Here is a 24599-nt window from a genome sequence, read left to right on the forward strand (position 1 = left end):
TTATTTATTTGTTTATTTAATAAATGTCTATATAGTTTTTTTAAGTTATTTTAGTACTTATACTTTAAAGAAAACTTTTTTTTTAAAGGAAAGTTATATTTTTCAGTAATTTTGCTTGTAAGTGTCTATATAGTTTTTATTAAGTTTAAATTGTAATTATTTTAGTCCCTTGCAAATGTAAGGAAAAAAAAAGCTTGAATTGTAAGATATTAATTTAGAATTGTGAGTTAGAAAAGCTATAAATAGTTAGAATTGCAAAATATAATATTTTTCAAAATTTTGAGTTTATTTAATCGTGACTTTTTAGCTCATAATTCAGATTTTTATATCTCACAATTCTGACTGTTTTCCCCCTCTTGGAAATTCAGAGTTTATGTCAAGAAAAAAAGTCAGAATTTTGAGAGAAAATTGTGAGATTTTTTTCTTTTTTTTTTTTTTTTTTTTAATCCAATGGCAGAAACAAGCTTCCATAAAAATGTGCTTAATTGTAATGAAACATTTTTAAATAATAATATAAATGCAAAAAAAAAAATCTTAATAGTTTAATTTTCTCTATGCAAAATATAATTTGATTTCTGAGTGAAATAAGGCCTGGACATGTTTTGTAACATTCACCAGTGTTATCCTAGTAAGCATCGATAGCACAAAAGCATCTACCTCAAATGGACTCGAAATTAAGAAATGCTCACTTATCTGTATTGGACTGTGAAATCAGTTTAAATTTCACATTTCAGCATTTGTTTAACAACTAACAGCATTTGAACTCAGGTGTAATTGACCTACCTCTCAAGAACTCGAGAACAAACACACTAACCGCTCGTTAACAGACTGTTTGCTCAGCCCAGAAATAAATGGTCTCATTGTGATGTGTTTACTTCTTACCTGTTGTTTATGTGTAAACGGTTTTATTCTTCTTAATTAAAGTTGATCAAATGACTAACGTAGCCTGTAATGTATGTCATCTTAGATAGGCTTCCATTATGTCGTCTTTGGATGGAAATATTGCTGTGGAAATATGCTTGAAAAGTACTACTGTTACAGCTACTGAGACTCATGTTTGCATGTTCTGGATGTTGCATGACTAACCTGGTTTGATATGCACTTTTTAAGCAAAATAATAGAGAGAGAATGAAGCAGAAGAGAAGGAAAGCGACACAAGGTATCTCAATGCAACATGCAAACATCAGTCACTATGGCTTTTTTGACTAAATAACCTACGGTTCCCTGTAAACACATCAATGAGTGTTGGGTTTCAGTGGCTGTATTCGCAGACAGCCGCAGTATGCAGCAGTCTCAAAATACAGCACTGCAGTGCTTCAACATCAAAACCAGAGGGATCAAAGCTGGAAACTGTGAAAACTGCTACTTCAGATGTGTGGTGAGCAGGTAACCTGACAGGATGTGATATCATGAATTGACTGTCAAGAACTTGTAACAGTTTGCATGTCATGCTACCAGGTGAGTGTATTTGGGGTGGGAGGAACTGAGCATGATCGTGATTATCGTGCGTTAACGTACAGGTTTCCAATGCATCCACTTGCTTAGTTGTCTTTTTTGTCTCCACTGTCCAGCTGATTCTAAAAAAAGAGACAAAAGAAGAAAAAAAAAGTGAGGCTTATGTAAACAAGGCATTGCGTATTGTTCTTGGCCACGTCATTTTCCTTACTGTAACAAACAACCTATTTTTACTCATTTTGTTGGGATGCACAATAATACTAATTTGCATTGACTTTATAAGTGTAATTAATTTACATTATTATATTTATACTTTACATTACAAATTTACATTTAAATTATTATTTGTATTTGTTTGATTTATTTATATTATGTATATAAAATATAAATTATAATTAATCTTTTTATTGTTTTAATATATAACATTTTTATGGATATTTGAAACATGGAAGTAGTCATACAGTATTTAAAACATGCAAAACAAAATTCTAATTAATCTTTTATTGTTTATTATTTTAATATATAACATTTTAACGGATATATTTGAAACATGGAAGTAGTCATACAGTATTTGTTTAAAATATGCAAAACAATATAGATTCAAAATATCTATTATCTGTCTACTACTTTGTGTTATTTTAATATCATTTATCATTAAGATAATAAAATAGATTATTAGATTATATATTTTCTGCTTTTATGGTTAATGTCTATATAATGTATATTAAATTATTTAAAAAAATATTTTAGAAATTCAACTTCAAAGGAAGTTTATATTTTCAGTTTTCATTTTAATTTTCAAGTTTTGGTAATTTAGTTTGTATGAATTTTGGGAATGTCTATTTAGTTTTTAAGTTTTAGTTATTTGGGTACTTTAACTTTAAAGGAAAGTTTGTTTTATAGGAAAATTATATTTACTTTTTTCCTTTTAATTTTAAAGTTAGTCATTTTGTTTTTGTTTACTTTATTGTTGTAAGGCAGGTTTGTTTTTTGTTACAGAAAATGTATATTTTCGGTTTATTTATTTTTTTTTAAGTTTTAGTATTGCTTGTTTTTTACAGCAAAGTTATTTTCTGTTTTTATTTCAATTGTAAAGTTTTAGTTTAATTTTTTGTTCTTTTTTGTAAACATCTATAACATACATCGTAAATGTTATATTAAGGTTGAGTTAGTTATTTTAGTACTTAAACTTTATAGATTTTATAGCAAATTTATGTATTCTGTTTTCATTTTCATTTTAAAGTTTCAGTAATTTTGTTTGTCTATTTTATTTTATTATTTATTTATTTTTTGTAAATATGTCTAGAGGGTTTTTTGTTTTAGCTGTTTTAATATTTCAAATAAAGGCAGGTTTGTTTTTTGTTACAGGACGTACATTTTCTGTTTTTGTTTCATTTTTAAAGCTTTAGTTTTTTTGTCATTTATTTATTTATTTATTTATTAAATATATATCTAAATTATGTTTTTTTTATTTTATTACCTCAACTTTAAAGCTTGTTTTATATATTTTCAGTTAATTTTCTTTTATTTAAATTAAAATACTTTTTAAATTTAAAACTGTTGTATATTTAATTTAATTTGGTTTTAATTATTTTTAATTACATTTTAATAATAACTGCTGATTTCTAAGCACTTGTTGATTGGTTTGAAATTTAGACAAGTGTGTTACCTGAATCTCCTGGTGCTCTTGAAGGAGACGGTCGTATTCTTTGGTCAGTCCTTCAGTTTGTTTCTTCATGGTGTCCAAATCTGACTTTGACTTTTTCAGAGCTACAGAAAAACAAACAGCCATAGATCATTTGTTTGATTGTAATCGTGAAACAGAATGAGCGTGGAGTGTTTGTACGTCCTGTGCTCACCATCTGTGCTGCTCTTCAGCTCCTCCGTCAGTCTCTGCACCTCTTTCTTCAGGAGTTTGTTCTCTTCTGGATCTTGTATCTTCCCTCCTTCTCCTTTAGCATCTGTAAGTGCCTAAGATTGACAACGGTTTGTACTTCTGTTACTAAATGGTCTTTAAAAACACCAGTTCCTTAAACACTACAATAATTCATTCTATTTCTCTTCAACCAGGATTTTTTTTTTTTGGACTTTCATAACTTGATATGCATTTATAATTATCAAGTTACATTTTACCCCAAAATTTAAAAAATGTGTTTTCATGACAATTAAATTCTTAATGAAAAATGTTTTTCTTTATTTTTGTCTTTTGATTTTTGGGTGAAATGTGCAGGTTTCATTGAAGTAAAATCTGCATTATTTTCCCAACAAATTTTTCATTGAAAATGTTAAATTTAATAATGTAATATTTTAATGTAATAATTAATGTTTATCATAATTATAGAGCTGTGACTGCTGTAAAAAGTGTATGTCTAGGTCATATTTAACCCCAAAATCAAAAGGGGAAAAAAAACTATTTCATGCAAGATTTTCATGAAAATTAAATGCTTGATTAAAAATATTATTTGCTATTTCTGTCTTTTGATTTCGGGGTGAAATGTTGTGTAGATTTCATTTAAATACAAATTGCATTATTTACCACAATTTAAATAAAATATGATTTCGGTCGTATTGCACCTCAAAAAAAAAAAGTTTAATTAAAATCATGAAAACAACATTCTTAATAGAAAATATAATTTCTATAAATTTGTCCCTTAATTTTGTGGTGAAATATGGTGCAGGTTTCATTTAAGTAAAAATGTTTTTACATTATTTTAATCAAAGTTAAATTCTTAAGTAAAAATATTATTTCTATATATCAGTCTTTTGATTTTGGGGTGAAATGTGGTGCAGGTTTCATGGGATTTCAGGCTTTTAACCTGTTTGAGCATCTCATTGTCCTCCATGTATTTCTTGGCAGCTTTGTTAGCACTTTCAGCCTGAGTCTGCAGAGCGACGCTGGTGCCGACGGCCGTGGCCAACTGGCTTATCAGAGTGACGACTCTCCTCATGACACTGTGAGAAAACAGCAGCAAAGTTCAATATCACAAGACACTACCAGCGGGCCATGTCATTCATGTCGATTAATGCTTACAGCCACAGGAAGAGCGAGAAGCCCGAGATGTAGAGGTTCCTCTGAGCTCGGAAGAGCTTCATGTGCATGTGGTCGAACATGTTGGGGTGCAGTTTGGAGTCTTTGCTCTGGTCAGTGCTCGAGTACTTCCTCACCTCCCGCAGGGCATCTGCAGTGGATTACAACACAACTTGAGTCATTTCTGATCTAAATTTATCCACTCTCAGGCTATCCAAGATGTAGATGAGTTTGTTTCTACATCAAATTGGGAGAAATGTAGCATTGCATCACTTGCTCACCAGTGGATCCTCTGCAGTGAGAGTCCAAACAGCTGATAAAAGCATCACAATCCACACCACAAGTGAAAAGCTGTGTGTTTGCAATTAACAAATCCATCATTAACACCATTGCTTCCATCTAAAACATCAGAAGAAATACACCACCGGTCCAAAGTTTTTGAACAGTAAGATTTTTTGTTTTTTTTAAAGAAGCCTTTTCTGCTCACCTTTCTGCATTTATTTGATCCAAAATATAGCAAAAGCTGTAATATTGTAAAATATTTTTACTATTTAAAATAACTGCCTTCTGTTTGAATATATTTTAAAATGTAATTTATTCCTCTGATCAAATCTGTATTTTCAGCTTCATTACTCCAGTCTTCAGTGTCACATGATCCTTCAGAAATCATTCCAATGTGCTGATTTGATGTTCAAGAAACATTTATTATTATTATTAATATTTAAAACAGTTACTTTTTTATCTGAAATATAAAGCTTTTGTTATATTATACAGTATACATACACCAAAAGCTTGGAGTCAGTATTTTTTTTTTTTATTATAGAAATTAATAAATGTTTTTGAGCAGCAAATCAGAATATTAGAATGATTTCTGAAGAATCGTGTGACTGGAGTAATGATGCTAAAAATTCAGCTTTGAAATCACAGGAATAAATTACATTTTAAAATATATTCATATAGAAAATAGTATTTTAAATAGTAAAAATATTTCAAAATTTTACTGTTTTTGCTGTACTTTAGATCAAATAAATGCAGGCTTGGTGAGCAGAAGAGACTTCTTAAAAAAACTTACAAACCAGGAAGATGGATTATGGACTCATGTTATTCTTTTAAAGTTAAAAACACCTTGACGGATTTGTTTCTTACAAACATTAACATGCACATTTTCAATTGTGTGGATTACTGTGATGCTTTTATCAGCTGTTTGGACTCTCATTCTGACGGCACCCATTCACATCCACTGGTGAGCAAGTGATGTATTGCTACATTTCTCCAAATCTGATGAAAAAAATCAAACTCATCTACATCTTGCATGGCCTGACGGCGAGTAAATTATCAGCAAATTTTATTTTTGGGTGAGCTATTCCTTTAAGACATCTCACTAAAACTAGAAAGGACATACCAAGAAAGAGTACGATGAGGATTATTATCATAGTGAGAAAGCCTTTGTTCCAGAACTGGGAAAGACGGTTCCAGATGCTCCATTTGAAAATACTCTGCCATCTACAAACACAGGAGTCAGTAAGAGCAAGTGGACGACAGCAAACACAAATGGATTAGAAGGGAACATTTTACCTTTGAGCAGAGATGAAAGGCAGACACAAGATGACGAGGACGCCAATCTCCACATACAAGAAAGATGCAACCGCAGTCCACTGCAACGTCATTGTATTTCAGCTGTATGACAAAAGAAATAATAAACAAAAACGTGTTAGTCTTTTTTATATATTCAAGTTTAGAGACCATACTGAAAAAAACCTGCACTACTTACTAATCAAATCTGTTATTACTCTCAGATAATCTACTTATGGCATTATGCCTGGATCAAAGGTCTTGTTCAGTGACATTTCACCTGCATCTTGTAGCTACACACTTTTGTTCACTATCAAGATACACGTCTCATGTTTTCACCACAAAACATAACACATTTGATATGTTTTACACACACAACATATAATAACAGTATTTAGAAGTACAGTGTAATTACAAGATCGCAGTGCATTGTTTACTTAACCAGTAAAAATGCAGAATAGTTGAGGTACAGTAAGTATAATGTGTAAATAAGATGAGATCAAACAGGAAACGAACACACGGTTAGTCGAGACAAAACTCAAACGCAGATAAACTAAGGATTATGACACCAGCCGCAGACGCAGAAAAGCCTTCTGTTTACATCTCACCTGCTAACGAAGAAAACCTCCAAAGAAATTTCAGACCAACGACACAATTCAGGAAAACTAAACTAAACGCAGACAGGCACAGCACTGCCGTCTCACACGAGTGACGTCATTATACCGCGCACTTTGCATCGTGCACGAGCGCCTGTCTATCACTGGGAATGTTAAACAGACGAAAATGAATAAACAATAGCGAATAAAGTGTTTTTCACACGAAATTATTCCATTCTTATGATTATTAGTAATCTGCTGTTCACAGAAATGGGGAAATAGTAAATAAAAAAAACAACTAATATAAAAAAAAAAACACCTAAAAGTATGTAGTTTAAAAACACTACACAGTCATGGAGAATGATTATTTTCATCTTAAACATTAATGTTTAAAATATTTTTGTTTGATCAGATAAGTTAGACTCGATTTGCATCACTTGTAATACACAAAAATAACCATAAGAGGGCACAACCCATTTAAGGTCATTAGACTAAATTTGTAGCACTGTAATTTACAATAATCGCCACAGGAGGGCGCAACCCATTTAAGTTAGACTTAATTTCCAGCACTGTAATTCACAAAAAACACCACAGGAGGGCGCAATCCATTTAAGGTCATTAGACTTAATTTCCAGCACTGTAATTCACAAAAATCACCACAGGAGGGCGCAACCCATTTAAGTTAGAGTCAATTTGCAGCACTTGTAATTGACAATAATTGCCACAGGAGGGCGCAACCAATTTAAGGTCATTAGACTCAATTTCTAGCGCTGTAATTCACAAAAATCACCACAGGAGGGCGCAACCAATTTAAGTTCATTAGACTTAATTTCCAGCACTGTAGTTCACAAAAATCACCACAGGAGGGCGCAACCCATTTAAGTTAGAGTCAATTTGCAGCACTTGTAATTTACAATAATTGCCACAGGAGGGCGCAACCAATTTAAGGTCATTAGACTCAATTTCTAGCGCTGTAATTCACAAAAATCACCACAGGAGGGCGCAACCAATTTAAGTTCATTAGACTTAATTTCCAGCACTGTAGTTCACAAAAATCACCACAGGAGGGCGCAACCCATTTAAGTTCATTAGACTTAATTTCCAGCACTGTAGTTCACAAAAATCACCACAGGAGGGCGCAACCCATTTAAGTTAGAGTCAATTTGCAGCACTTGTAATTCACAATAATTGCCACAGGAGGGCGCAACCAATTTAAGGTCATTAGACTCAATTTCTAGCGCTGTAATTCACAAAAATCGCCACAGGAGGGCGCAACCAATTTAAGTTCATTAGACTTAATTTCCAGCACTGTAGTTCACAAAAATCACCACAGGAGGGCGCAACCAATTTAAGTTAGAGTCAATTTGCAGCACTTGTAATTCACAAAAATCACCAGTGGAGGGCACAAACAATTTAAGTTCATTAGACTCAATTACCTGTGCTGTAATTCACAAAATTCACCACATGAGGGCGTAACCCATTTTAATTTCATTTAAGTTCATAATTCATTTATTTATTTACTTTTAACAGTACAGAGGACATATAAAGTTCTGATTGGCTGTTCAAACTGCAATCTGTCATATGCTCTACTTCACTCACCCTCTTGCAGAAGTATAGCAGATATTTAAGGTGGGTACACTCAACTTATAGCTGTGTAATTCACAAAAACACCACGGGGGGCGCATGCTTTAGGTCTTTAATATTTTTTTTTCTGGATAGTTACATATTCATTTTTCTTTTGTTATTATTTTAACAGAAAAGAGGAAAGCATAGAGAGTGTGACTAGTTCTGATTAGCTGTTCATATTGCAAAGCATTATGGGTGTTCTGATCTCACCGTCTTTGAGAAGCATAGTGAAGTTACCTTTGTACTTGCATGAGTTTACAAAAATCATCACAAAGGGATGCAATAATTTATTAATCTTATTAAATTCAGCAAAAAACACTTACTCAAAAATAGTGTAAAGAGTTATTTTTGTTTAATCAGATAATAACATTTAATAATTAAAATAATAATAATAATTGCAATGCTAGTGACTATCAATGACTGTCATTGGGTATTTTTACACAGTGACGGTGACGACAATAAACATTTAATTAAGAAAGCGCAAAGTCTTTAAAAAATTATTATAATGAATAATATAAAGGACCAAACTCAATCTCTGTTGTAGAGGATAATCGTTCACACTTGAAACCTGAAAACAGAAATCCACTCAATTTATGTGAAGCCCAGTGGAGCAGTGATTAAACACATGACTTTGAATTATGAAGCTACAACACAAACGTGTTCAAATCCCGCTATCACTGTCATTTCATTAATCTAAACCTGTATTTGGCTAAAATTTAAATGACCCTAAAAACGGAAACCACAAAACACTACAGGCTCAGTAGTTAAAGAGTCCAATCTCAAACACGAGCGTACAGGTTCAAATCCCACCTCTGATTGCATTATGCATCATTTAACACAAATCTCTACATAAAACCTACATACTGGAGAATTCTGTCTCTTGCTCAGCCTAAATGCATGTTGAAATCAACTTCAAATCTTAATTATCCTAAAAACAAATCCAAGCCAACATCATAACCTCTGTGGCTCAGTGGTTAAAGATTTCCATCTCAAACATGGAAGTCCAGGTTCAAATCCTGCATTTGATACAGTTATCCATCATTTAACACAAATCTCTCAATAAAATCCTGTTCAAAACACTCAACAACGCCACAGATTCAGTGGCGCAAGAGATAAAACTTTGTATTTTAATCTAGAAGACCCAGGTTCAAATCTCACTATTGCTTACTTTAAACTCATCTCATCCAACAAAACCACTCAAACGCCAACAACCAATGTCAAATCCACGATGGTCCAGTGGATAAACACATGTTCTCTGAGGATGAGGCTGTGATGGAGACACTGGATCAAACCCCAACCCAATTTAACTGCTTTATTGGAAAAACACAGCTCACATACAGGTAAACAGACAAATACAAGTTCCTTCACGTGTCTCAGCACGAGATCTGTGGCTCACAGGTTAAGAGCACTGCCTCACGGGTTCAGAGGTTGCTGGTTCCACTCCAGCCGGATCTCCGTGTTACGTGTGAATGCTGGAGTGTGTGTGAAGGCGCGCCCAAAGAAGGGGGAAACTAGTACGGTCTCCCCCTGGAGCTTCTGGGACCACGACCAGCAGGGGTTATGCTTTTGGACAAACTAAAAACACATAAAAAGATGTATAAAAATTTTGATCCGCCGTCCCTTCCCCACCTACTTAGGTTAACATCATTTGCTGTTCAAAGGAAGACCCTTCAAAAAGAAAATGATGCTAACCTACATGTTCAGTGCACTAGAACACACATTCACACATCATATACATTACCTGTCCATCAGCAGATCAGCATCATCACAGTCAACGTCTGTCCACACGTCACAGAGCTCTGCTTCAGCTGGACCAGTTCACAATCCACAGGACATCACTTATTCTGGAGAGTCAACACAGAAGTAATCACATTATTAGACATATTTCAAATCTAGTCTAACACTGTTAATAAAACCAAATTAATGTTACATATTTATAAAACACTGCAGACTCTATTAGACTTCAGTAATGCTGTAACAATCATTTTGAATCAATCTGCTGCTCTTTAATGTTTTTTAAAGAAGTCTCATCTGCTCACCAAGTACAGCAAAAACAGAAAAATTGTAAAATATTTTTACTATTAAAAAATAATTGTTTTCTATTTGAATATATTTAATAACAATTTATTCCTGTGATTTCAATGCTGATTTTTTTAGCATCATTACTCCAGTATTTCACAATATTACTGCTTTTGCTGTATTTTGGATCAAATAAATTGAGGATTGGTGAGCAGAAGAGACTTTAAAAGAAAAAAAAACATTAAAAATCTTATATTAATAAAATAGTAATTAAATGACTTACAGGCACAGAAACGTCAATAAAAACCAACAGTCACTGCCTGTAAACTGCTCTTACATCAAATTTAGTTTACTGCTGCATGCTTGTAATATTACGAGACACTTAAAAAAATATGTGAATGTGTGTGCTGAACTCTTATTATGACAGTCACAGCAGAAGAAGAAAAAGCGGAAACATCAGCGCTTCACAAACACCCGCTGACTCTCACCAACATCAGTCCAGTGTCAACAGAGACAAACAGCGCGATTCCTTATTATTACACTTACAGTGTCACTATCAGAGGGCGATTAATGAAATGAAATGAAAAATAATGATAAAGGAAACGCGACAACTAGCGATTCATCTGTTGTACAGTGCGTGCAAGTCAATTAACGAGAGAATCCGCTTTAAGCGGAAGTTACTTACAGGTGAGTCGCGTCACACTCGATTCCAGCGTTTCTCTGTCGATTTCACTGTGCAGTTGAGCTGAAATATGTGTTGTTGAAGTGACAGAAACAGCTGTCATCTGCAGGATCTGCACGTGTTGTTGTGACTGTCATCAAGCGTCATGTTGTCAAGCAGCTGAAGGTGTCGGACTGAAGGACTCAAACCCGCTTGTGCCGCCTAGTGGAGCGGATGAAACACTGCACTTTACTTTCTGTCATTCTACTGTACGTGTTATAGTGACAAGAGCACATTTAAAAAATTTGTGTTTAAATAACACACATGATGTGATCATGTTTTACCCATCCTAAGCCTAAATTATTTCATACATATACATGTGGATACAAGCTCTGTGGAGCTGAAGAGAATCAGTTAAGACTCTATTTGCAGCGGTGCAATTCACAAAAATCACCACAAGAGGGCCCGTTTTAAGTCTTCTGACTCTAGTGAACTTAACCCTAACCCTAACCCTAACCTAAAAATGCTGCAATAAAGTGAAGTGTTTCGCCCTCCTGTGGTGGTTTTTACGAATTACACTCGTTTAAATTCAATAAAAAATAAAATTTTCGCCCTCCTGCGGTGATTTTTTTAATTACACCGCTTTAAATTTAATCTAATAATCTAAATGTGTTTCGCCCTCCTGTGGTGATTATTGTGAATTACTGTGCTGCAATTTGAGTCTCATCAAATTAAACTGGTGTCGCCCTCCTGTGGACATTTTTAGAATTACAAAGCTGGAAATCGAGTCTAATAAACATACATTTGTTTCGCCCTCCTGTGGTAAATTTTTTAATTACATCACTTTAAATTTAATCTAATAAACTAAGTGTTTCGCCCTCCTGTGGTGATTTTTGTGAATTACACCGCTTTAAATTTAATCAAATAAACTACATATGTTTCGCCCTCCTGTGGTGAGTTTTTAAAACTACACTTTTTCAAACTGACTCTAAAAAATGTTTCGCCCTCCTGTGGAATTTTTTTAGGATTACAAAGCTGCAAATCAAGTCTAATAAACATAAAAATTTTTTTGTGCCATCCTGTGGTGATTTTTGTGAATTACAGCGTCGCAAATGGAGTCTTAAATTAATATTACGCCCTCCTGTGGCACAAGTGTAATTAGGTATTTTTCCACAATGACAGTGACAACCATAAACATTTTGTTTTAAACTAAGCACAACGTTTTGAGGTTTTAACTACAAAAAATTAAAATGATAGTAATAAATTATAATGTAGTAGACCAAAAATACTGGAGAATTCTGTCTCTTGTGCAGCCTAAATGAATGTTGAAATCAACTTCAAATCTTAATTATCCTAAAAACAAATCCAAGCCAACATCATAACCTCTGTGGCTCAGTGGTTAAAGATTTCCATCTCAAACATGGACGTCCAGGTTCAAATCCTGCATTTGATACAGTTATCCATCATTTAACACAAATCTTTCAATAAAATCCTGTTCAAAACGCTCATCAACTCCACAGATTCAGTGGCGCAAGAGATAAAACTTTGTATTTTAATCTAGAAGACCCAGGTTCAAATCTCACTATTGCTTACTTTAAACTCATCTCATCCAACAAAACCACTCAAACGCCAACAACCAATGTCAAATCCACGATGGTCCAGTGGATAAACACATGTTCTCTGAGGATGAGGCTGTGATGGAGACACTGGATCAAACCCCAACCCAATTTAACTGCTTTATTGGAAAAACACAGCTCACATACAGGTAAACAGACAAATACAAGTTCCTTCACATGTCTCAGCACGAGATCTGTGGCTCACAGGTTAAGAGCACTGCCTCACGGGTTCAGAGGTTGCTGGTTCCACTCCAGCCGGATCTCCGCGTTACGTGTGAATGCTGGAGTGTGTGTGAAGGCGCGCCCAAAGAAGGGGGAAACTAGTACGGTCTCCCCCTGGAGCTTCTGGGACCACGACCAGCAGGGGTTATGCTTTTGGACAAACTAAAAAAACATAAAAAGATGTATAAAAATTTTGATCTGCCGTCCCTTCCCCACCTACTTAGGTTAACATCATTTGCTGTTCAAAGGAAGACCCTTCAAAAAGAAAATGATGCTAACCTACATGTTCAGTGCACTAGAACACACATTCACACATCATATACATTACCTGTCCATCAGCAGATCAGCATCATCACAGTCAACGTCTGTCCACACGTCACAGAGCTCTGCTTCAGCTGGACCAGTTCACAATCCACAGGACATCACTTATTCTGGAGAGTCAACACAGAAGTAATCACATTATTAGACATATTTCAAATCTAGTCTAACACTGTTAATAAAACCAAATTAATGTTACATATTTATAAAACACTGCAGACTCTATTAGACTTCAGTAATGCTGTAACAATCATTTTGAATCAATCTGCTGCTCTTTAATGTTTTTTAAAGAAGTCTCATCTGCTCACCAAGTACAGCAAAAACAGAAAAATTGTAAAATATTTTTACTATTAAAAAATAATTGTTTTCTATTTGAATATATTTAATAACAATTTATTCCTGTGATTTCAATGCTGATTTTTTTAGCATCATTACTCCAGTATTTCACAATATTACTGCTTTTGCTGTATTTTGGATCAAATAAATTGAGGATTGGTGAGCAGAAGAGACTTTAAAAGAAAAAAAAACATTAAAAATCTTATATTAATAAAATAGTAATTAAATGACTTACAGGCACAGAAACGTCAATAAAAACCAACAGTCACTGCCTGTAAACTGCTCTTACATCAAATTTAGTTTACTGCTGCATGCTTGTAATATTACGAGACACTTAAAAAATATGTGAATGTGTGTGCTGAACTCTTATTATGACAGTCACAGCAGAAGAAGAAAAAGCGGAAACATCAGCGCTTCACAAACACCCGCTGACTCTCACCAACATCAGTCCAGTGTCAACAGAGACAAAGAGCGCGATTCCTTATTATTACACTTACAGTGTCACTATCAGAGGGCGATTAATGAAATGAAATGAAAAATAATGATAAAGGAAACGCGACAACTAGCGATTCATCTGTTGTACAGTGCGTGCAAGTCAATTAACGAGAGAATCCGCTTTAAGCGGAAGTTACTTACAGGTGAGTCGCGTCACACTCGATTCCAGCGTTTCTCTGTCGATTTCACTGTGCAGTTGAGCTGAAATATGTGTTGTTGAAGTGACAGAAACAGCTGTCATCTGCAGGATCTGCACGTGTTGTTGTGACTGTCATCAAGCGTCATGTTGTCAAGCAGCTGAAGGTGTCGGACTGAAGGACTCAAACCCGCTTGTGCCGCCTAGTGGAGCGGATGAAACACTGCACTTTACTTTCTGTCATTCTACTGTACGTGTTATAGTGACAAGAGCACATTTAAAAAATTTGTGTTTAAATAACACACATGATGTGATCATGTTTTACCCATCCTAAGCCTAAATTATTTCATACATATACATGTGGATACAAGCTCTGTGGAGCTGAAGAGAATCAGTTAAGACTCTATTTGCAGCGGTGCAATTCACAAAAATCACCACAAGAGGGCCCGTTTTAAGTCTTCTGACTCTAGTGAACTTAACCCTAACCCTAACCCTAACCTAAAAATGCTGCAATAAAGTGAAGTGTTTCGCCCTCCTGTGGTGGTTTTTACGAATTACACTCGTTTAAATTCAATAAAAAATAAAATTTTCGCCCTCCTGCGGTGATTTTTTTAATTACACCGCTTTAAATTTAATCTAATAATCTAAATGTGTTTCGCCCTCCTGTGGTGATTATTGTGAATTACTGTGCTGCAATTTGAGTCTCATCAAATTAAACTGGTGTCGCCCTCCTGTGGACATTTTTAGAATTACAAAGCTGGAAATCGAGTCTAATAAACATACATTTGTTTCGCCCTCCTGTGGTAATTTTTTTAATTACATCACTTTAAATTTAATCTAATAAACTAAGTGTTTCGCCCTCCTGTGGTGATTTTTGTGAATTACACCGCTTTAAATTTAATCAAATAAACTACATATGTTTCGCCCTCCTGTGGTGAGTTTTTAAAACTACACTTTTTCAAACTGACTCTAAAAAATGTTTTGCCCTCCTGTGGAATTTTTTTAGGATTACAAAGCTGCAAATCAAGTCTAATAAACATAAAATTTTTTTGTGCCATCCTGTGGTGATTTTTGTGAATTACAGCGTCGCAAATGGAGTCTTAAATTAATATTACGCCCTCCTGTGGCACAAGTGTAATTAGGTATTTTTCCACAATGACAGTGACAACCATAAACATTTTGTTTTAAACTAAGCACAACGTTTTGAGGTTTTAACTACAAAAAATTAAAATGATAGTAATAAATTATAATGTAGTAGACCAAAAATACTGGAGAATTCTGTCTCTTGTGCAGCCTAAATGAATGTTGAAATCAACTTCAAATCTTAATTATCCTAAAAACAAATCCAAGCCAACATCATAACCTCTGTGGCTCAGTGGTTAAAGATTTCCATCTCAAACATGGACGTCCAGGTTCAAATCCTGCATTTGATACAGTTATCCATCATTTAACACAAATCTTTCAATAAAATCCTGTTCAAAACACTCATCAACTCCACAGATTCAGTGGCGCAAGAGATAAAACTTTGTATTTTAATCTAGAAGACCCAGGTTCAAATCTCACTATTGCTTACTTTAAACTCATCTCATCCAACAAAACCACTCAAACGCCAACAACCAATGTCAAATCCACGATGGTCCAGTGGATAAACACATGTTCTCTGAGGATGAGGCTGTGATGGAGACACTGGATCAAACCCCAACCCAATTTAACTGCTTTATTGGAAAAACACAGCTCACATACAGGTAAACAGACAAATACAAGTTCCTTCACATGTCTCAGCACGAGATCTGTGGCTCACAGGTTAAGAGCACTGCCTCACGGGTTCAGAGGTTGCTGGTTCCACTCCAGCCGGATCTCCGCGTTACGTGTGAATGCTGGAGTGTGTGTGAAGGCGCGCCCAAAGAAGGGGGAAACTAGTACGGTCTCCCCCTGGAGCTTCTGGGACCACGACCAGCAGGGGTTATGCTTTTGGACAAACTAAAAAAACATAAAAAGATGTATAAAAATTTTGATCCGCCGTCCCTTCCCCACCTACTTAGGTTAACATCATTTGCTGTTCAAAGGAAGACCCTTCAAAAAGAAAATGATGCTAACCTACATGTTCAGTGCACTAGAACACACATTCACACATCATATACATTACCTGTCCATCAGCAGATCAGCATCATCACAGTCAACGTCTGTCCACACGTCACAGAGCTCTGCTTCAGCTGGACCAGTTCACAATCCACAGGACAACACTTATTCTGGAGAGTCAACACAGAAGTAATCACATTATTAGACACAATGTTTATACATAAAAACAACTGACTACATAAATTGGACTCTTAAACTTGTGCAGTGTTAAAAAAAAATAATTGCATGTTATATTATACTTCAGTAAATCTGCAGCAAAAATAATATTTTGGTTCATGGTACTTCTTATCCCCAGTTTAGTTCCCTTGACATTTTTGACTAAATAAATGTGTATATTTATTTACACACTGGGTTTCTAGAATCGCTAAATCACTAAATCGCAGGTAGTGAATTGTAAAAAATGACCAAAAAAACCCAAAAGCATAATCTAAGTGTCTAACAAGCGATCGTTAACAGTACACTATCCTCTATCATCTACTTCTATACAACATCACCAGAGACTCTGAGCTCATCAAAACCTCATCAAAATTTAGATTTTGAGGCTTTTAGTCCAAGTGTGTTACCTTTGTGGTAAGACTCACTAAATGCAACACATCCAATCCATCATTATATTACCATAAAAGACACATACACACATAGGCTACACTGTCAGTCAAAAGTTTTGAACATTACAATAATGTTTTATGTTCTAATGTTTTTTTTAAAGAAGTCTCTTCTGCTCAGCAAGCCTGCAAAAAAACAGTAAAATTTAGAAATATTTTTACTATTTAAAATAACTGCTGTCTATTTTAATATATTTTAAAATGTAATTTATTACTGTGATCAAAGCTGAATTTTTAACATCATTACTCCAGTCACATGATCTTTCAGAAATGATTCTAATATTTTGATTTGCTGCTAAAAAAGTATATTATTATTATTATTATTAATTTAACAGCTGAGTAGCTTTTTCAGATTTCTTTGATGAATAGAAAGTTCAGAAGAACGGCATTTATCTGAATTAGAAATTTTTTGTGACATTATAAAAGTCATTTTCATCACTTTTGATCAATTTAAAGCATCCTTGCTAAATAAAAGTATTATTTTCTATCATTTCTTTCCAAAACAAAAAATGAAAAAGCTTTTTAATAAAAACAAAAACGTTTGTTAGCAGCAAATCAGCATATTAGAGTGATTTCTGAAGGCTCATGTGACACTGAAGACTGGAGTAATGATGCTGAAAAATGATCTTTGTGCACAAGAATAAATTTTTTTTACAATATATTCAAACAGAAAGCAGTTATTTTAAATAGTAAAATATTTCACAATATTACTGCTTTTGCTGTACTTTGGATCAAATAAATGCAGGCTTGGTAGGCAAGAGACTTTTTAAAAAACATTCAAAAAAACATAGACTTACACTACATATAGTGAGTGTAAGACAAGAGAAGTTCACTTAATGCAGAAAATTAACGCAACGTTACTTACAGGTGAGGCGCTTGACAGCATTTTATCCCACAGTGTGTTGATTTCGTTTGCAGCTGAGCTGAAATATGTGCTGTTTAGTTGCATTTAAAAGCAAATAATCTGCAGGAGCTGAACGTGATGTTGTGACTGTCATCATGCGTCATGTTGTCAAACAACCGAGGAAGTGAGACTCTGAGAAGGTGAAACTCGCTTGCGCCGCCTAGTGGAGCGGATGGAAAACTGTACTGTAGTGTAGCTACTATTTCTAACATTTTGGGTACAGTATCCTATTAAATACAGCTATGTGGTGTAGAAGTAAATTGTTCGCTTTGAAAGACGTTTGGCAATATGAAATAAACATAATCACCCTGACCAGGACTTGAACCAACAACCACTCTGACTTGGTTCCAACATTTTGTGCACTTTCCAACCGAGCTACCAGCCAGGTGCTTTCAACCCATACATTATTGCATTTCAGAATTCAAAGCTTGCATTTGAGACAATTTTTTTTTTTTGGTTGAAACCTTTAAGAGCCTTGCATTATGTAAGGAAATATATAATGCACAGCTTTGCAAAGAGCCCATTATTATTGTATGTTGCAGTTAAAACTATATTAAAGAAAATAGCAAACCAACAGTGAAGTACTATTTTACATCCAAAAAGGGTGTTTAAATAAACATAAAAACAGGCTGTTTAAGCACTAGAATGAGTGGTAAACAATACAATTTGCGATATAAAATATAAAAAATATTTTTACTCTTTAAAATAACTGTTTTCTATTTTAATATATTTTAAAATGTAATTTATTCCTGTGAATTTAAAGCTGAATTTTTAGCATCTTTACTCCAGTCACATAATCCTTCAGAATTCATTCTAATATTCTGATTTGTTGCTTAAAAAATATTTATTATTATAAATGGAATTTATTTCAGAATTTTTTCAGGTTTCTTTGATGAATAGAAAGTTCAGAAGAACAGAATTTATCTGAAATCGAAATCTTTTGTAATATTATAAATGTCTTTATCATCACTTTTGGTCCATTTAAAGCATCCATTCTTAAAAAAAAAAATAATAATAATAATTTCTATAATTTCTTTAATAAAATAAAATAAAATAAAATAAAATGATACTGACTCCAAGCTTTTGAATGGTGTAGTGTATAATGTTACAAAAGCTTTTTATTTCAGATAAATGCTGATCTTTGGATCTTTCTATTCATCAAATAATCCTGAAAAAATTTACTCAACTGTTTTAAATATTTATAATAATAATAATAAAAATAATAAATGTTTCTTGAACAGCAAATCAGCATATTAGAATGATTTCTGAAGGATCATGTGACACTGAAAACTGGAGTAATGATGCTGAAAATTCAGCTTTGATCACAGGAATAGATTACATTTTAAAATATATTCTGATAGAAAGCAGTTACTTAAAATATATATTTCACAATATTACCACTTTTGCTGTATTTTGGATCAAATAAATGCAGGCCTGATGAGAAGAGACTTTTTAAAAAAAATAATTTTACTGTTCAAAAACTTTTGACTGATAGTGTATATATACATGATTTTAAAAATGTATGACTGATTCAGATTTTTTTTTTTAATTTGTGCCTTTATTACAGTTTATAAAACAATGCATTCTTTAAAAACAACTACGTGGAGCTGTATGTACTGTGAAGGAAGTCAATGACGGCCGATGTACTGGATAAATTATTGAACACTCTTCTCTCGGGCTGAGAGGTGATGCGCTCCAGCATGTAAATCAGGTGATGGTGGAAACAGCTGAACGGGGTCCCGTGTTCCACAGCGATGTCCACCCAGTCCCACACACACTGCAGCGGGGTCTCCTCGTACCCGGCAAACATGGCAGGATTGGCCAGCAATCCCCGAGCAGCCATCACACCTGCAGAAGTCCAAAAAATCAGATACAAATACAGCACAAACAAGAAAAGAAAAGAAAACAGATGCTGATTAAATGACACACACCATCCACCCCTGTGAGCTCGTAGATGGCCTCCACATCCTGCATGCTCTTGATGTCACCATTAGCAATGACTGGGATGGAAAGACTGTCCTTGATGGTCTTAATGGCGTCGTAGTGAACGGGCTGGTGCCTCTCGTCGGCTGTACGACCGTGAACTGTAATCCATGAGACTCCTGCTGCCTCGACCTTCTGACAGAGATCCACTGTCTTCCTGATATCTTTGTGAACTCTGAGGACAAGAAAAAACAAGTCATATTTTATATATATATATATATATATATATAGTGCTTTTCTCTATACACATTTCAAAGCAGCTTTACAGAAAATCATGATGTTAATGTTTATAATATCTTCATGCTTTATTAGTTGCATTTAGCATATTAAAGCTTAGTGATAATGTAGTCAACATTTTGCTTCCATAAAAGGAATCAAGCAGTTGTGATTTGCTAAATATATATATATATATATAGCCAAAAAAGTCGTGTACTTGATATGTTATGCATCATGTTATGTGATATAGTATATTTAGTGCTTTATTATATATATATATATATATATATATATATATATTAAATATTTATAAAATAAATAACTAAAAAATAAATATTAAAGTTATTATAATAAATATATTTATATATATTTATATATATATATATATATATATATATATATACATACACACACACACACACATAATTATATTTGTATAAAGTGACAAATAAATAAATATTAAAGTTACAAAAGTTATATAAACTTATATTACATATTATGCATGCATACGTATATGATACATACATGGTATATACACTTCTGCTCAAAGTTTGGGATCAGTAAGACTTGTAATGTCTTTAAAGAAGTCTCTTATGCTCATCAAGACTCAAAATACAGAAGAAAAAAAAAACTGTGATATTAATAACTGTGATACTGTGATATATTGCAAAATGTTATTACAATATAAAATAATGGTTTTTATTTTAATATACTTTAAAATATAATTTATTCCTGTGATGCGAAGCTGAATTTTTATCAGCTATTACTCCAGTCTTAAGTGTCACATGATCCTTCAGAAATCATTCTAATATGCTGATTTATTATTAGAATTATCAATGCTGGAAACTGTTGTGCTGCCAAATATTTTTTTTGGAAGCTGATTCTTTTTTTCTGGATTCTTTGATGAACAACAATTTGAAAATAACAGCATTTATTTAAAATATAAATCTTTTCTAACAATGTAAATCTATGCTATCACTTTTTATTAATTTAACACATCCTTGGTGAATAAAAGTATTAATTTCTTTCAAAAAAAGAAAGATTAAAATTTTACTGACTCTAAACTTCTGAACAGTAGTGCATATTGTTAGAGCACCTTACTATTTTAAATAAATGCTGTTCTTTTTAACTTTTTATTGATCAAAGAATCCTGAAAAAAGTATCACAGGTTCCAAAAAAATATTAGGCAGCATAATAAATCAGTATATTAGAATGATTTCTGAAGAATCATGTGACACTGAAGACTGGAGTAATGCTGCTGAAAATTCAGCGCTGCGTCACAGAAATAAATTGGATTTTTAATGTATATTAAAACAGAAGAATGTTGTATTACATCGTAATAATATTTTACAATATAACTTTTTTTTTCATATTTTTGATCAAATAAACACAGCCTTGATGAGCATTAAAAATGTATTTAAAATACATTAAAAATCTTACTGATCCCAAACTTTCAAGCGGTAGTGTATATGTGGAATAATATATTTATAGTGGACTTTATATAAAGAGCTGGACAATAATAATTTAGCTACATTTTTATAAATAAAAAATTGAGGCAATTAAGATATGCTATACAGTATATAAATTAGTTTATGTGAGTTTACTGTATGTATGCAGAAAAAGATAAACATATTTATATAACTAACTTTATATAAAGCTGTCCAATAAAATAGTTATATTTTGCTATACTGTATGTGGCAGACTTCATTTGTAAATGCAATCTTGAATATTCCTTGTCATTAGCTGTTTAAAAGTCAAAAAATCATCTGCTCACCTTATTTTAATGGATACTGCATAGCTGGGGTTGTCGATTTGGTTTCGAACAAGTCGAACCATGTCTTTCACTAGCTCAGGTTTGTTAATCAGACACGCACCGTAACCTTCAGACATGGCCCACCTGCAATGAAAAACAGTCTTACAAACAGATCTTACAAATGCAATCTGTGTAGAAAATGTTCTAACTTCAAAAGAATTAAACCACCTGTTGATTACAAAGTTTTTACAATGATTTTCACCTCTAGTGTAATTTGATTATAATTCAAGTAACTTTGCCTTTATTTAACACAGGTAAATACACATTTTGCATTAAATTCAGAGTAAAAAAATGCACAAAACAATCAGCAGATTGTCCCTGCACAGCACCTTTTGACATATATGTTGAGAAAGTCTCTAGAAAAACCTACAATTAATAATACACACTGCTTGTGTGATCTGTCATTCAGGGTAAATATTTATGTATTTTAATGTACTCTGAAATTACCTTTGTGGACAGCCACAGTTCAAATCCACTCCATCTGAGAAAGGAGAAACCACACACGCCGCATCTGCCAGCGTCTGTGCATCCTTCGCAGCAAACTGGACGATCAAGGGCCGGTCAGCTAAGAAGCAAACAAATGTTAAAATGATATGAGTAATGTCTGAGCAGAAGGCTGTGTCAATGACTCAATGAATCGTGAAGGGTTGCTTTGCATCAAATTAGTCTCGCTGATGTCAAGGAAGAATTTATGCCAACAGGATAAATGTCCCAGTAACTCTAATGATGCAATGTTGGAAATTTTCCAAAAATAAAACATTCAGACACTTAAATGTTTTCCAGTCTGGAAATGTTTCTGGAAAATAACTGGAAACATTTATGGAAAATGTTAATACTGTGCAGCAACGTTCTTCTTCTTCTTTTTTTTTTGTGTTTTGTGCATAAAAAAATATTTGAAAAGTTTTACTAATTTTCCAGTGGTTCAGCTAGAAAAAAACATGCGTATAATCATGCAAAATACTTAATAAATACTTTACATCTTAATTCTTGCAGTTGATATCAAAGGACACATGCACAGACTCCACTGTCACTTGATAATATAGTTAACAATAATATCTGGCAAACTGTTTTTGCATATGTTAAGATGCCACTTTTCTTTGGAAAAATATTTATGTATGCACCCATGAAGGAGTGTTGTTTGTTTGTTATTGTATTGAAGTTTATAAAAATAAAAAAGGTGCCATTTTTCATGCATTAACAAAATTATAAATGCTTATTTAATCAATGCCATGCTGTAATACTGTAATAAACCCAACATGAAAAAAATAATAATAATAAATGCACGCAAACAAAAAGAAAAACATTCTGGTTGAATATTTTATATGGAATGTTTGTTTGCGATGATCAAATTAAAAAAAATCTAATAAAATAATCATTTATTTCTGAATAAACAATAACATATTTTACAACACCTAAAAAAAAAGTACTGGAATAAAAAAAAACATACCATGTATTCTATGGAAATATGAACACATTGATATGTTTGATGGCAATGGAAAATAACTGGAAACATTTATGGAAAATGTTAATACTGTGCAGCAACATTCTTCTTCTTCTTTTTTTTTCTTTTTGTGTTTTGTGCATAAAAAATATTTGAATAGGTTTACTCATTTTTCAGTGGTTCAGCTAGAGAAACACATGCGTATAATCATGCAAAATACTTAATAAATACTTTACATCTTAATTCTTGCTGTTGATATCAAAGGACGCATGCACAGACTCCTCTGTCACTTGATAATATAGTTAACAATAATATCTGGCAAACTGTTTTTGCATATGTTAAGATGCCATTTTTCATGCATTAACAAAATTATAAATGTTCTTATTTAACCAATGCCATGCTGTAATACTGTAATAAACCCAACATGAAAAAAATAATAATAATAAATGCATGCAAACAAAACAAAAAACACTCTGGTTGAATATTTTATATGGAATGTTTGTTTGTGATGATCAAATTAATGTGATGATCAATAAATTAATAATTTATTTCTGAATAAACAATAACATATTTTACAACACCTAAAAAAAATGTACTGGTATTAAAAAAACATACCATGTATTATATGGAAATATGAACACATTCATATGTTTGACGGCAATGTTTTGTTTACTCCTGTATGATAAATACTTTTAATTCAGTATGACAGTTTTGATGTACAACGTAAACTAAAGACAAACCAGTTGAGAATCACCTAATGACCTAAAAGACAACATGAAGAAAAAGCTGGACATCTTGCATGAAGTACAACTTACTCTTATTGGTGGTGAATTCACTGTCTCTAGCTTTTGCAGAGCGCATGAAATCAGCTGCAATGATCATTGGGGTGAAACACACATCACAGTCATATTTCCTCACCAGACATCTGAAAGGCAGCCTGAAACAGCAAAAATAAACAATATAGAAAACCAGAACAACACACCCAACATCCGCCTACATTACAGAAATCATAACTTCATTACAGAAATCATACTTTAATATACTTTAACTTACTTTGAGTAGCGGACCATGGGTGCACACACTCTGACTGGCCTCCCCCTGTTAAAAAGGTCCATGATATTCCCATTGTCCATTGGGATTTTATCGTGGACCTCTGTCGTATTCCGCAGTTTACAGTCCTAAGAAGTCATCGGAAAAAACGCGCTTAATATTAAATCCCGCATTAAAATGTATCCCATTTTCATTACAAACAGAATACACGTATTCCGTTATAAAACAGAGCTCTGAATAGTAAACATTAGAGTAAAACACGCATGGTTACAACCGGCTTCATGAGATTCACACGCGTAGTAGTTTCTCACTTCCGTGTCTCAGTGTTGATGGGCGTGTTTTACCTTTGACCTTTTACTCACGAGAAACGA

General features: G+C 33.3%; 1 protein-coding gene and 1 long non-coding RNA gene across 2 annotated transcripts; both read right to left on the reverse strand.

Moving 5' to 3' along the window:
* Positions 1 to 416: 416 nt before the first annotated feature.
* Positions 417 to 24540, reverse strand: LOC127164058 (B-cell receptor-associated protein 29-like). Its single transcript, XM_051107713.1, is given in 12 exon segments — positions 417 to 1577; positions 3125 to 3225; positions 3315 to 3426; positions 4272 to 4407; positions 4487 to 4634; positions 5886 to 5986; positions 6059 to 6160; positions 19653 to 19883; positions 21699 to 21821; positions 22185 to 22302; positions 23994 to 24115; positions 24232 to 24540. Coding segments are annotated over 12 exon segments (1410 nt in total). The 5' UTR covers positions 24312 to 24540; the 3' UTR covers positions 417 to 1541.
* Positions 11813 to 17837, reverse strand: LOC127164059 (uncharacterized). The gene is made up of 6 exons (XR_007827586.1): positions 17687 to 17837; positions 16227 to 16329; positions 15882 to 16060; positions 14086 to 14283; positions 13124 to 13226; positions 11813 to 12957 (listed from the first exon to the last, which is right to left on the reverse strand). It is a non-coding gene; the product is annotated as an uncharacterized LOC127164059 (long non-coding RNA).
* Positions 24541 to 24599: the final 59 nt, after the last annotated feature.

This window comes from Labeo rohita, chromosome 4 (assembly GCF_022985175.1).
Source record: "Labeo rohita strain BAU-BD-2019 chromosome 4, IGBB_LRoh.1.0, whole genome shotgun sequence".
Taxonomy (NCBI): Eukaryota; Metazoa; Chordata; class Actinopteri; order Cypriniformes; family Cyprinidae; genus Labeo; species Labeo rohita.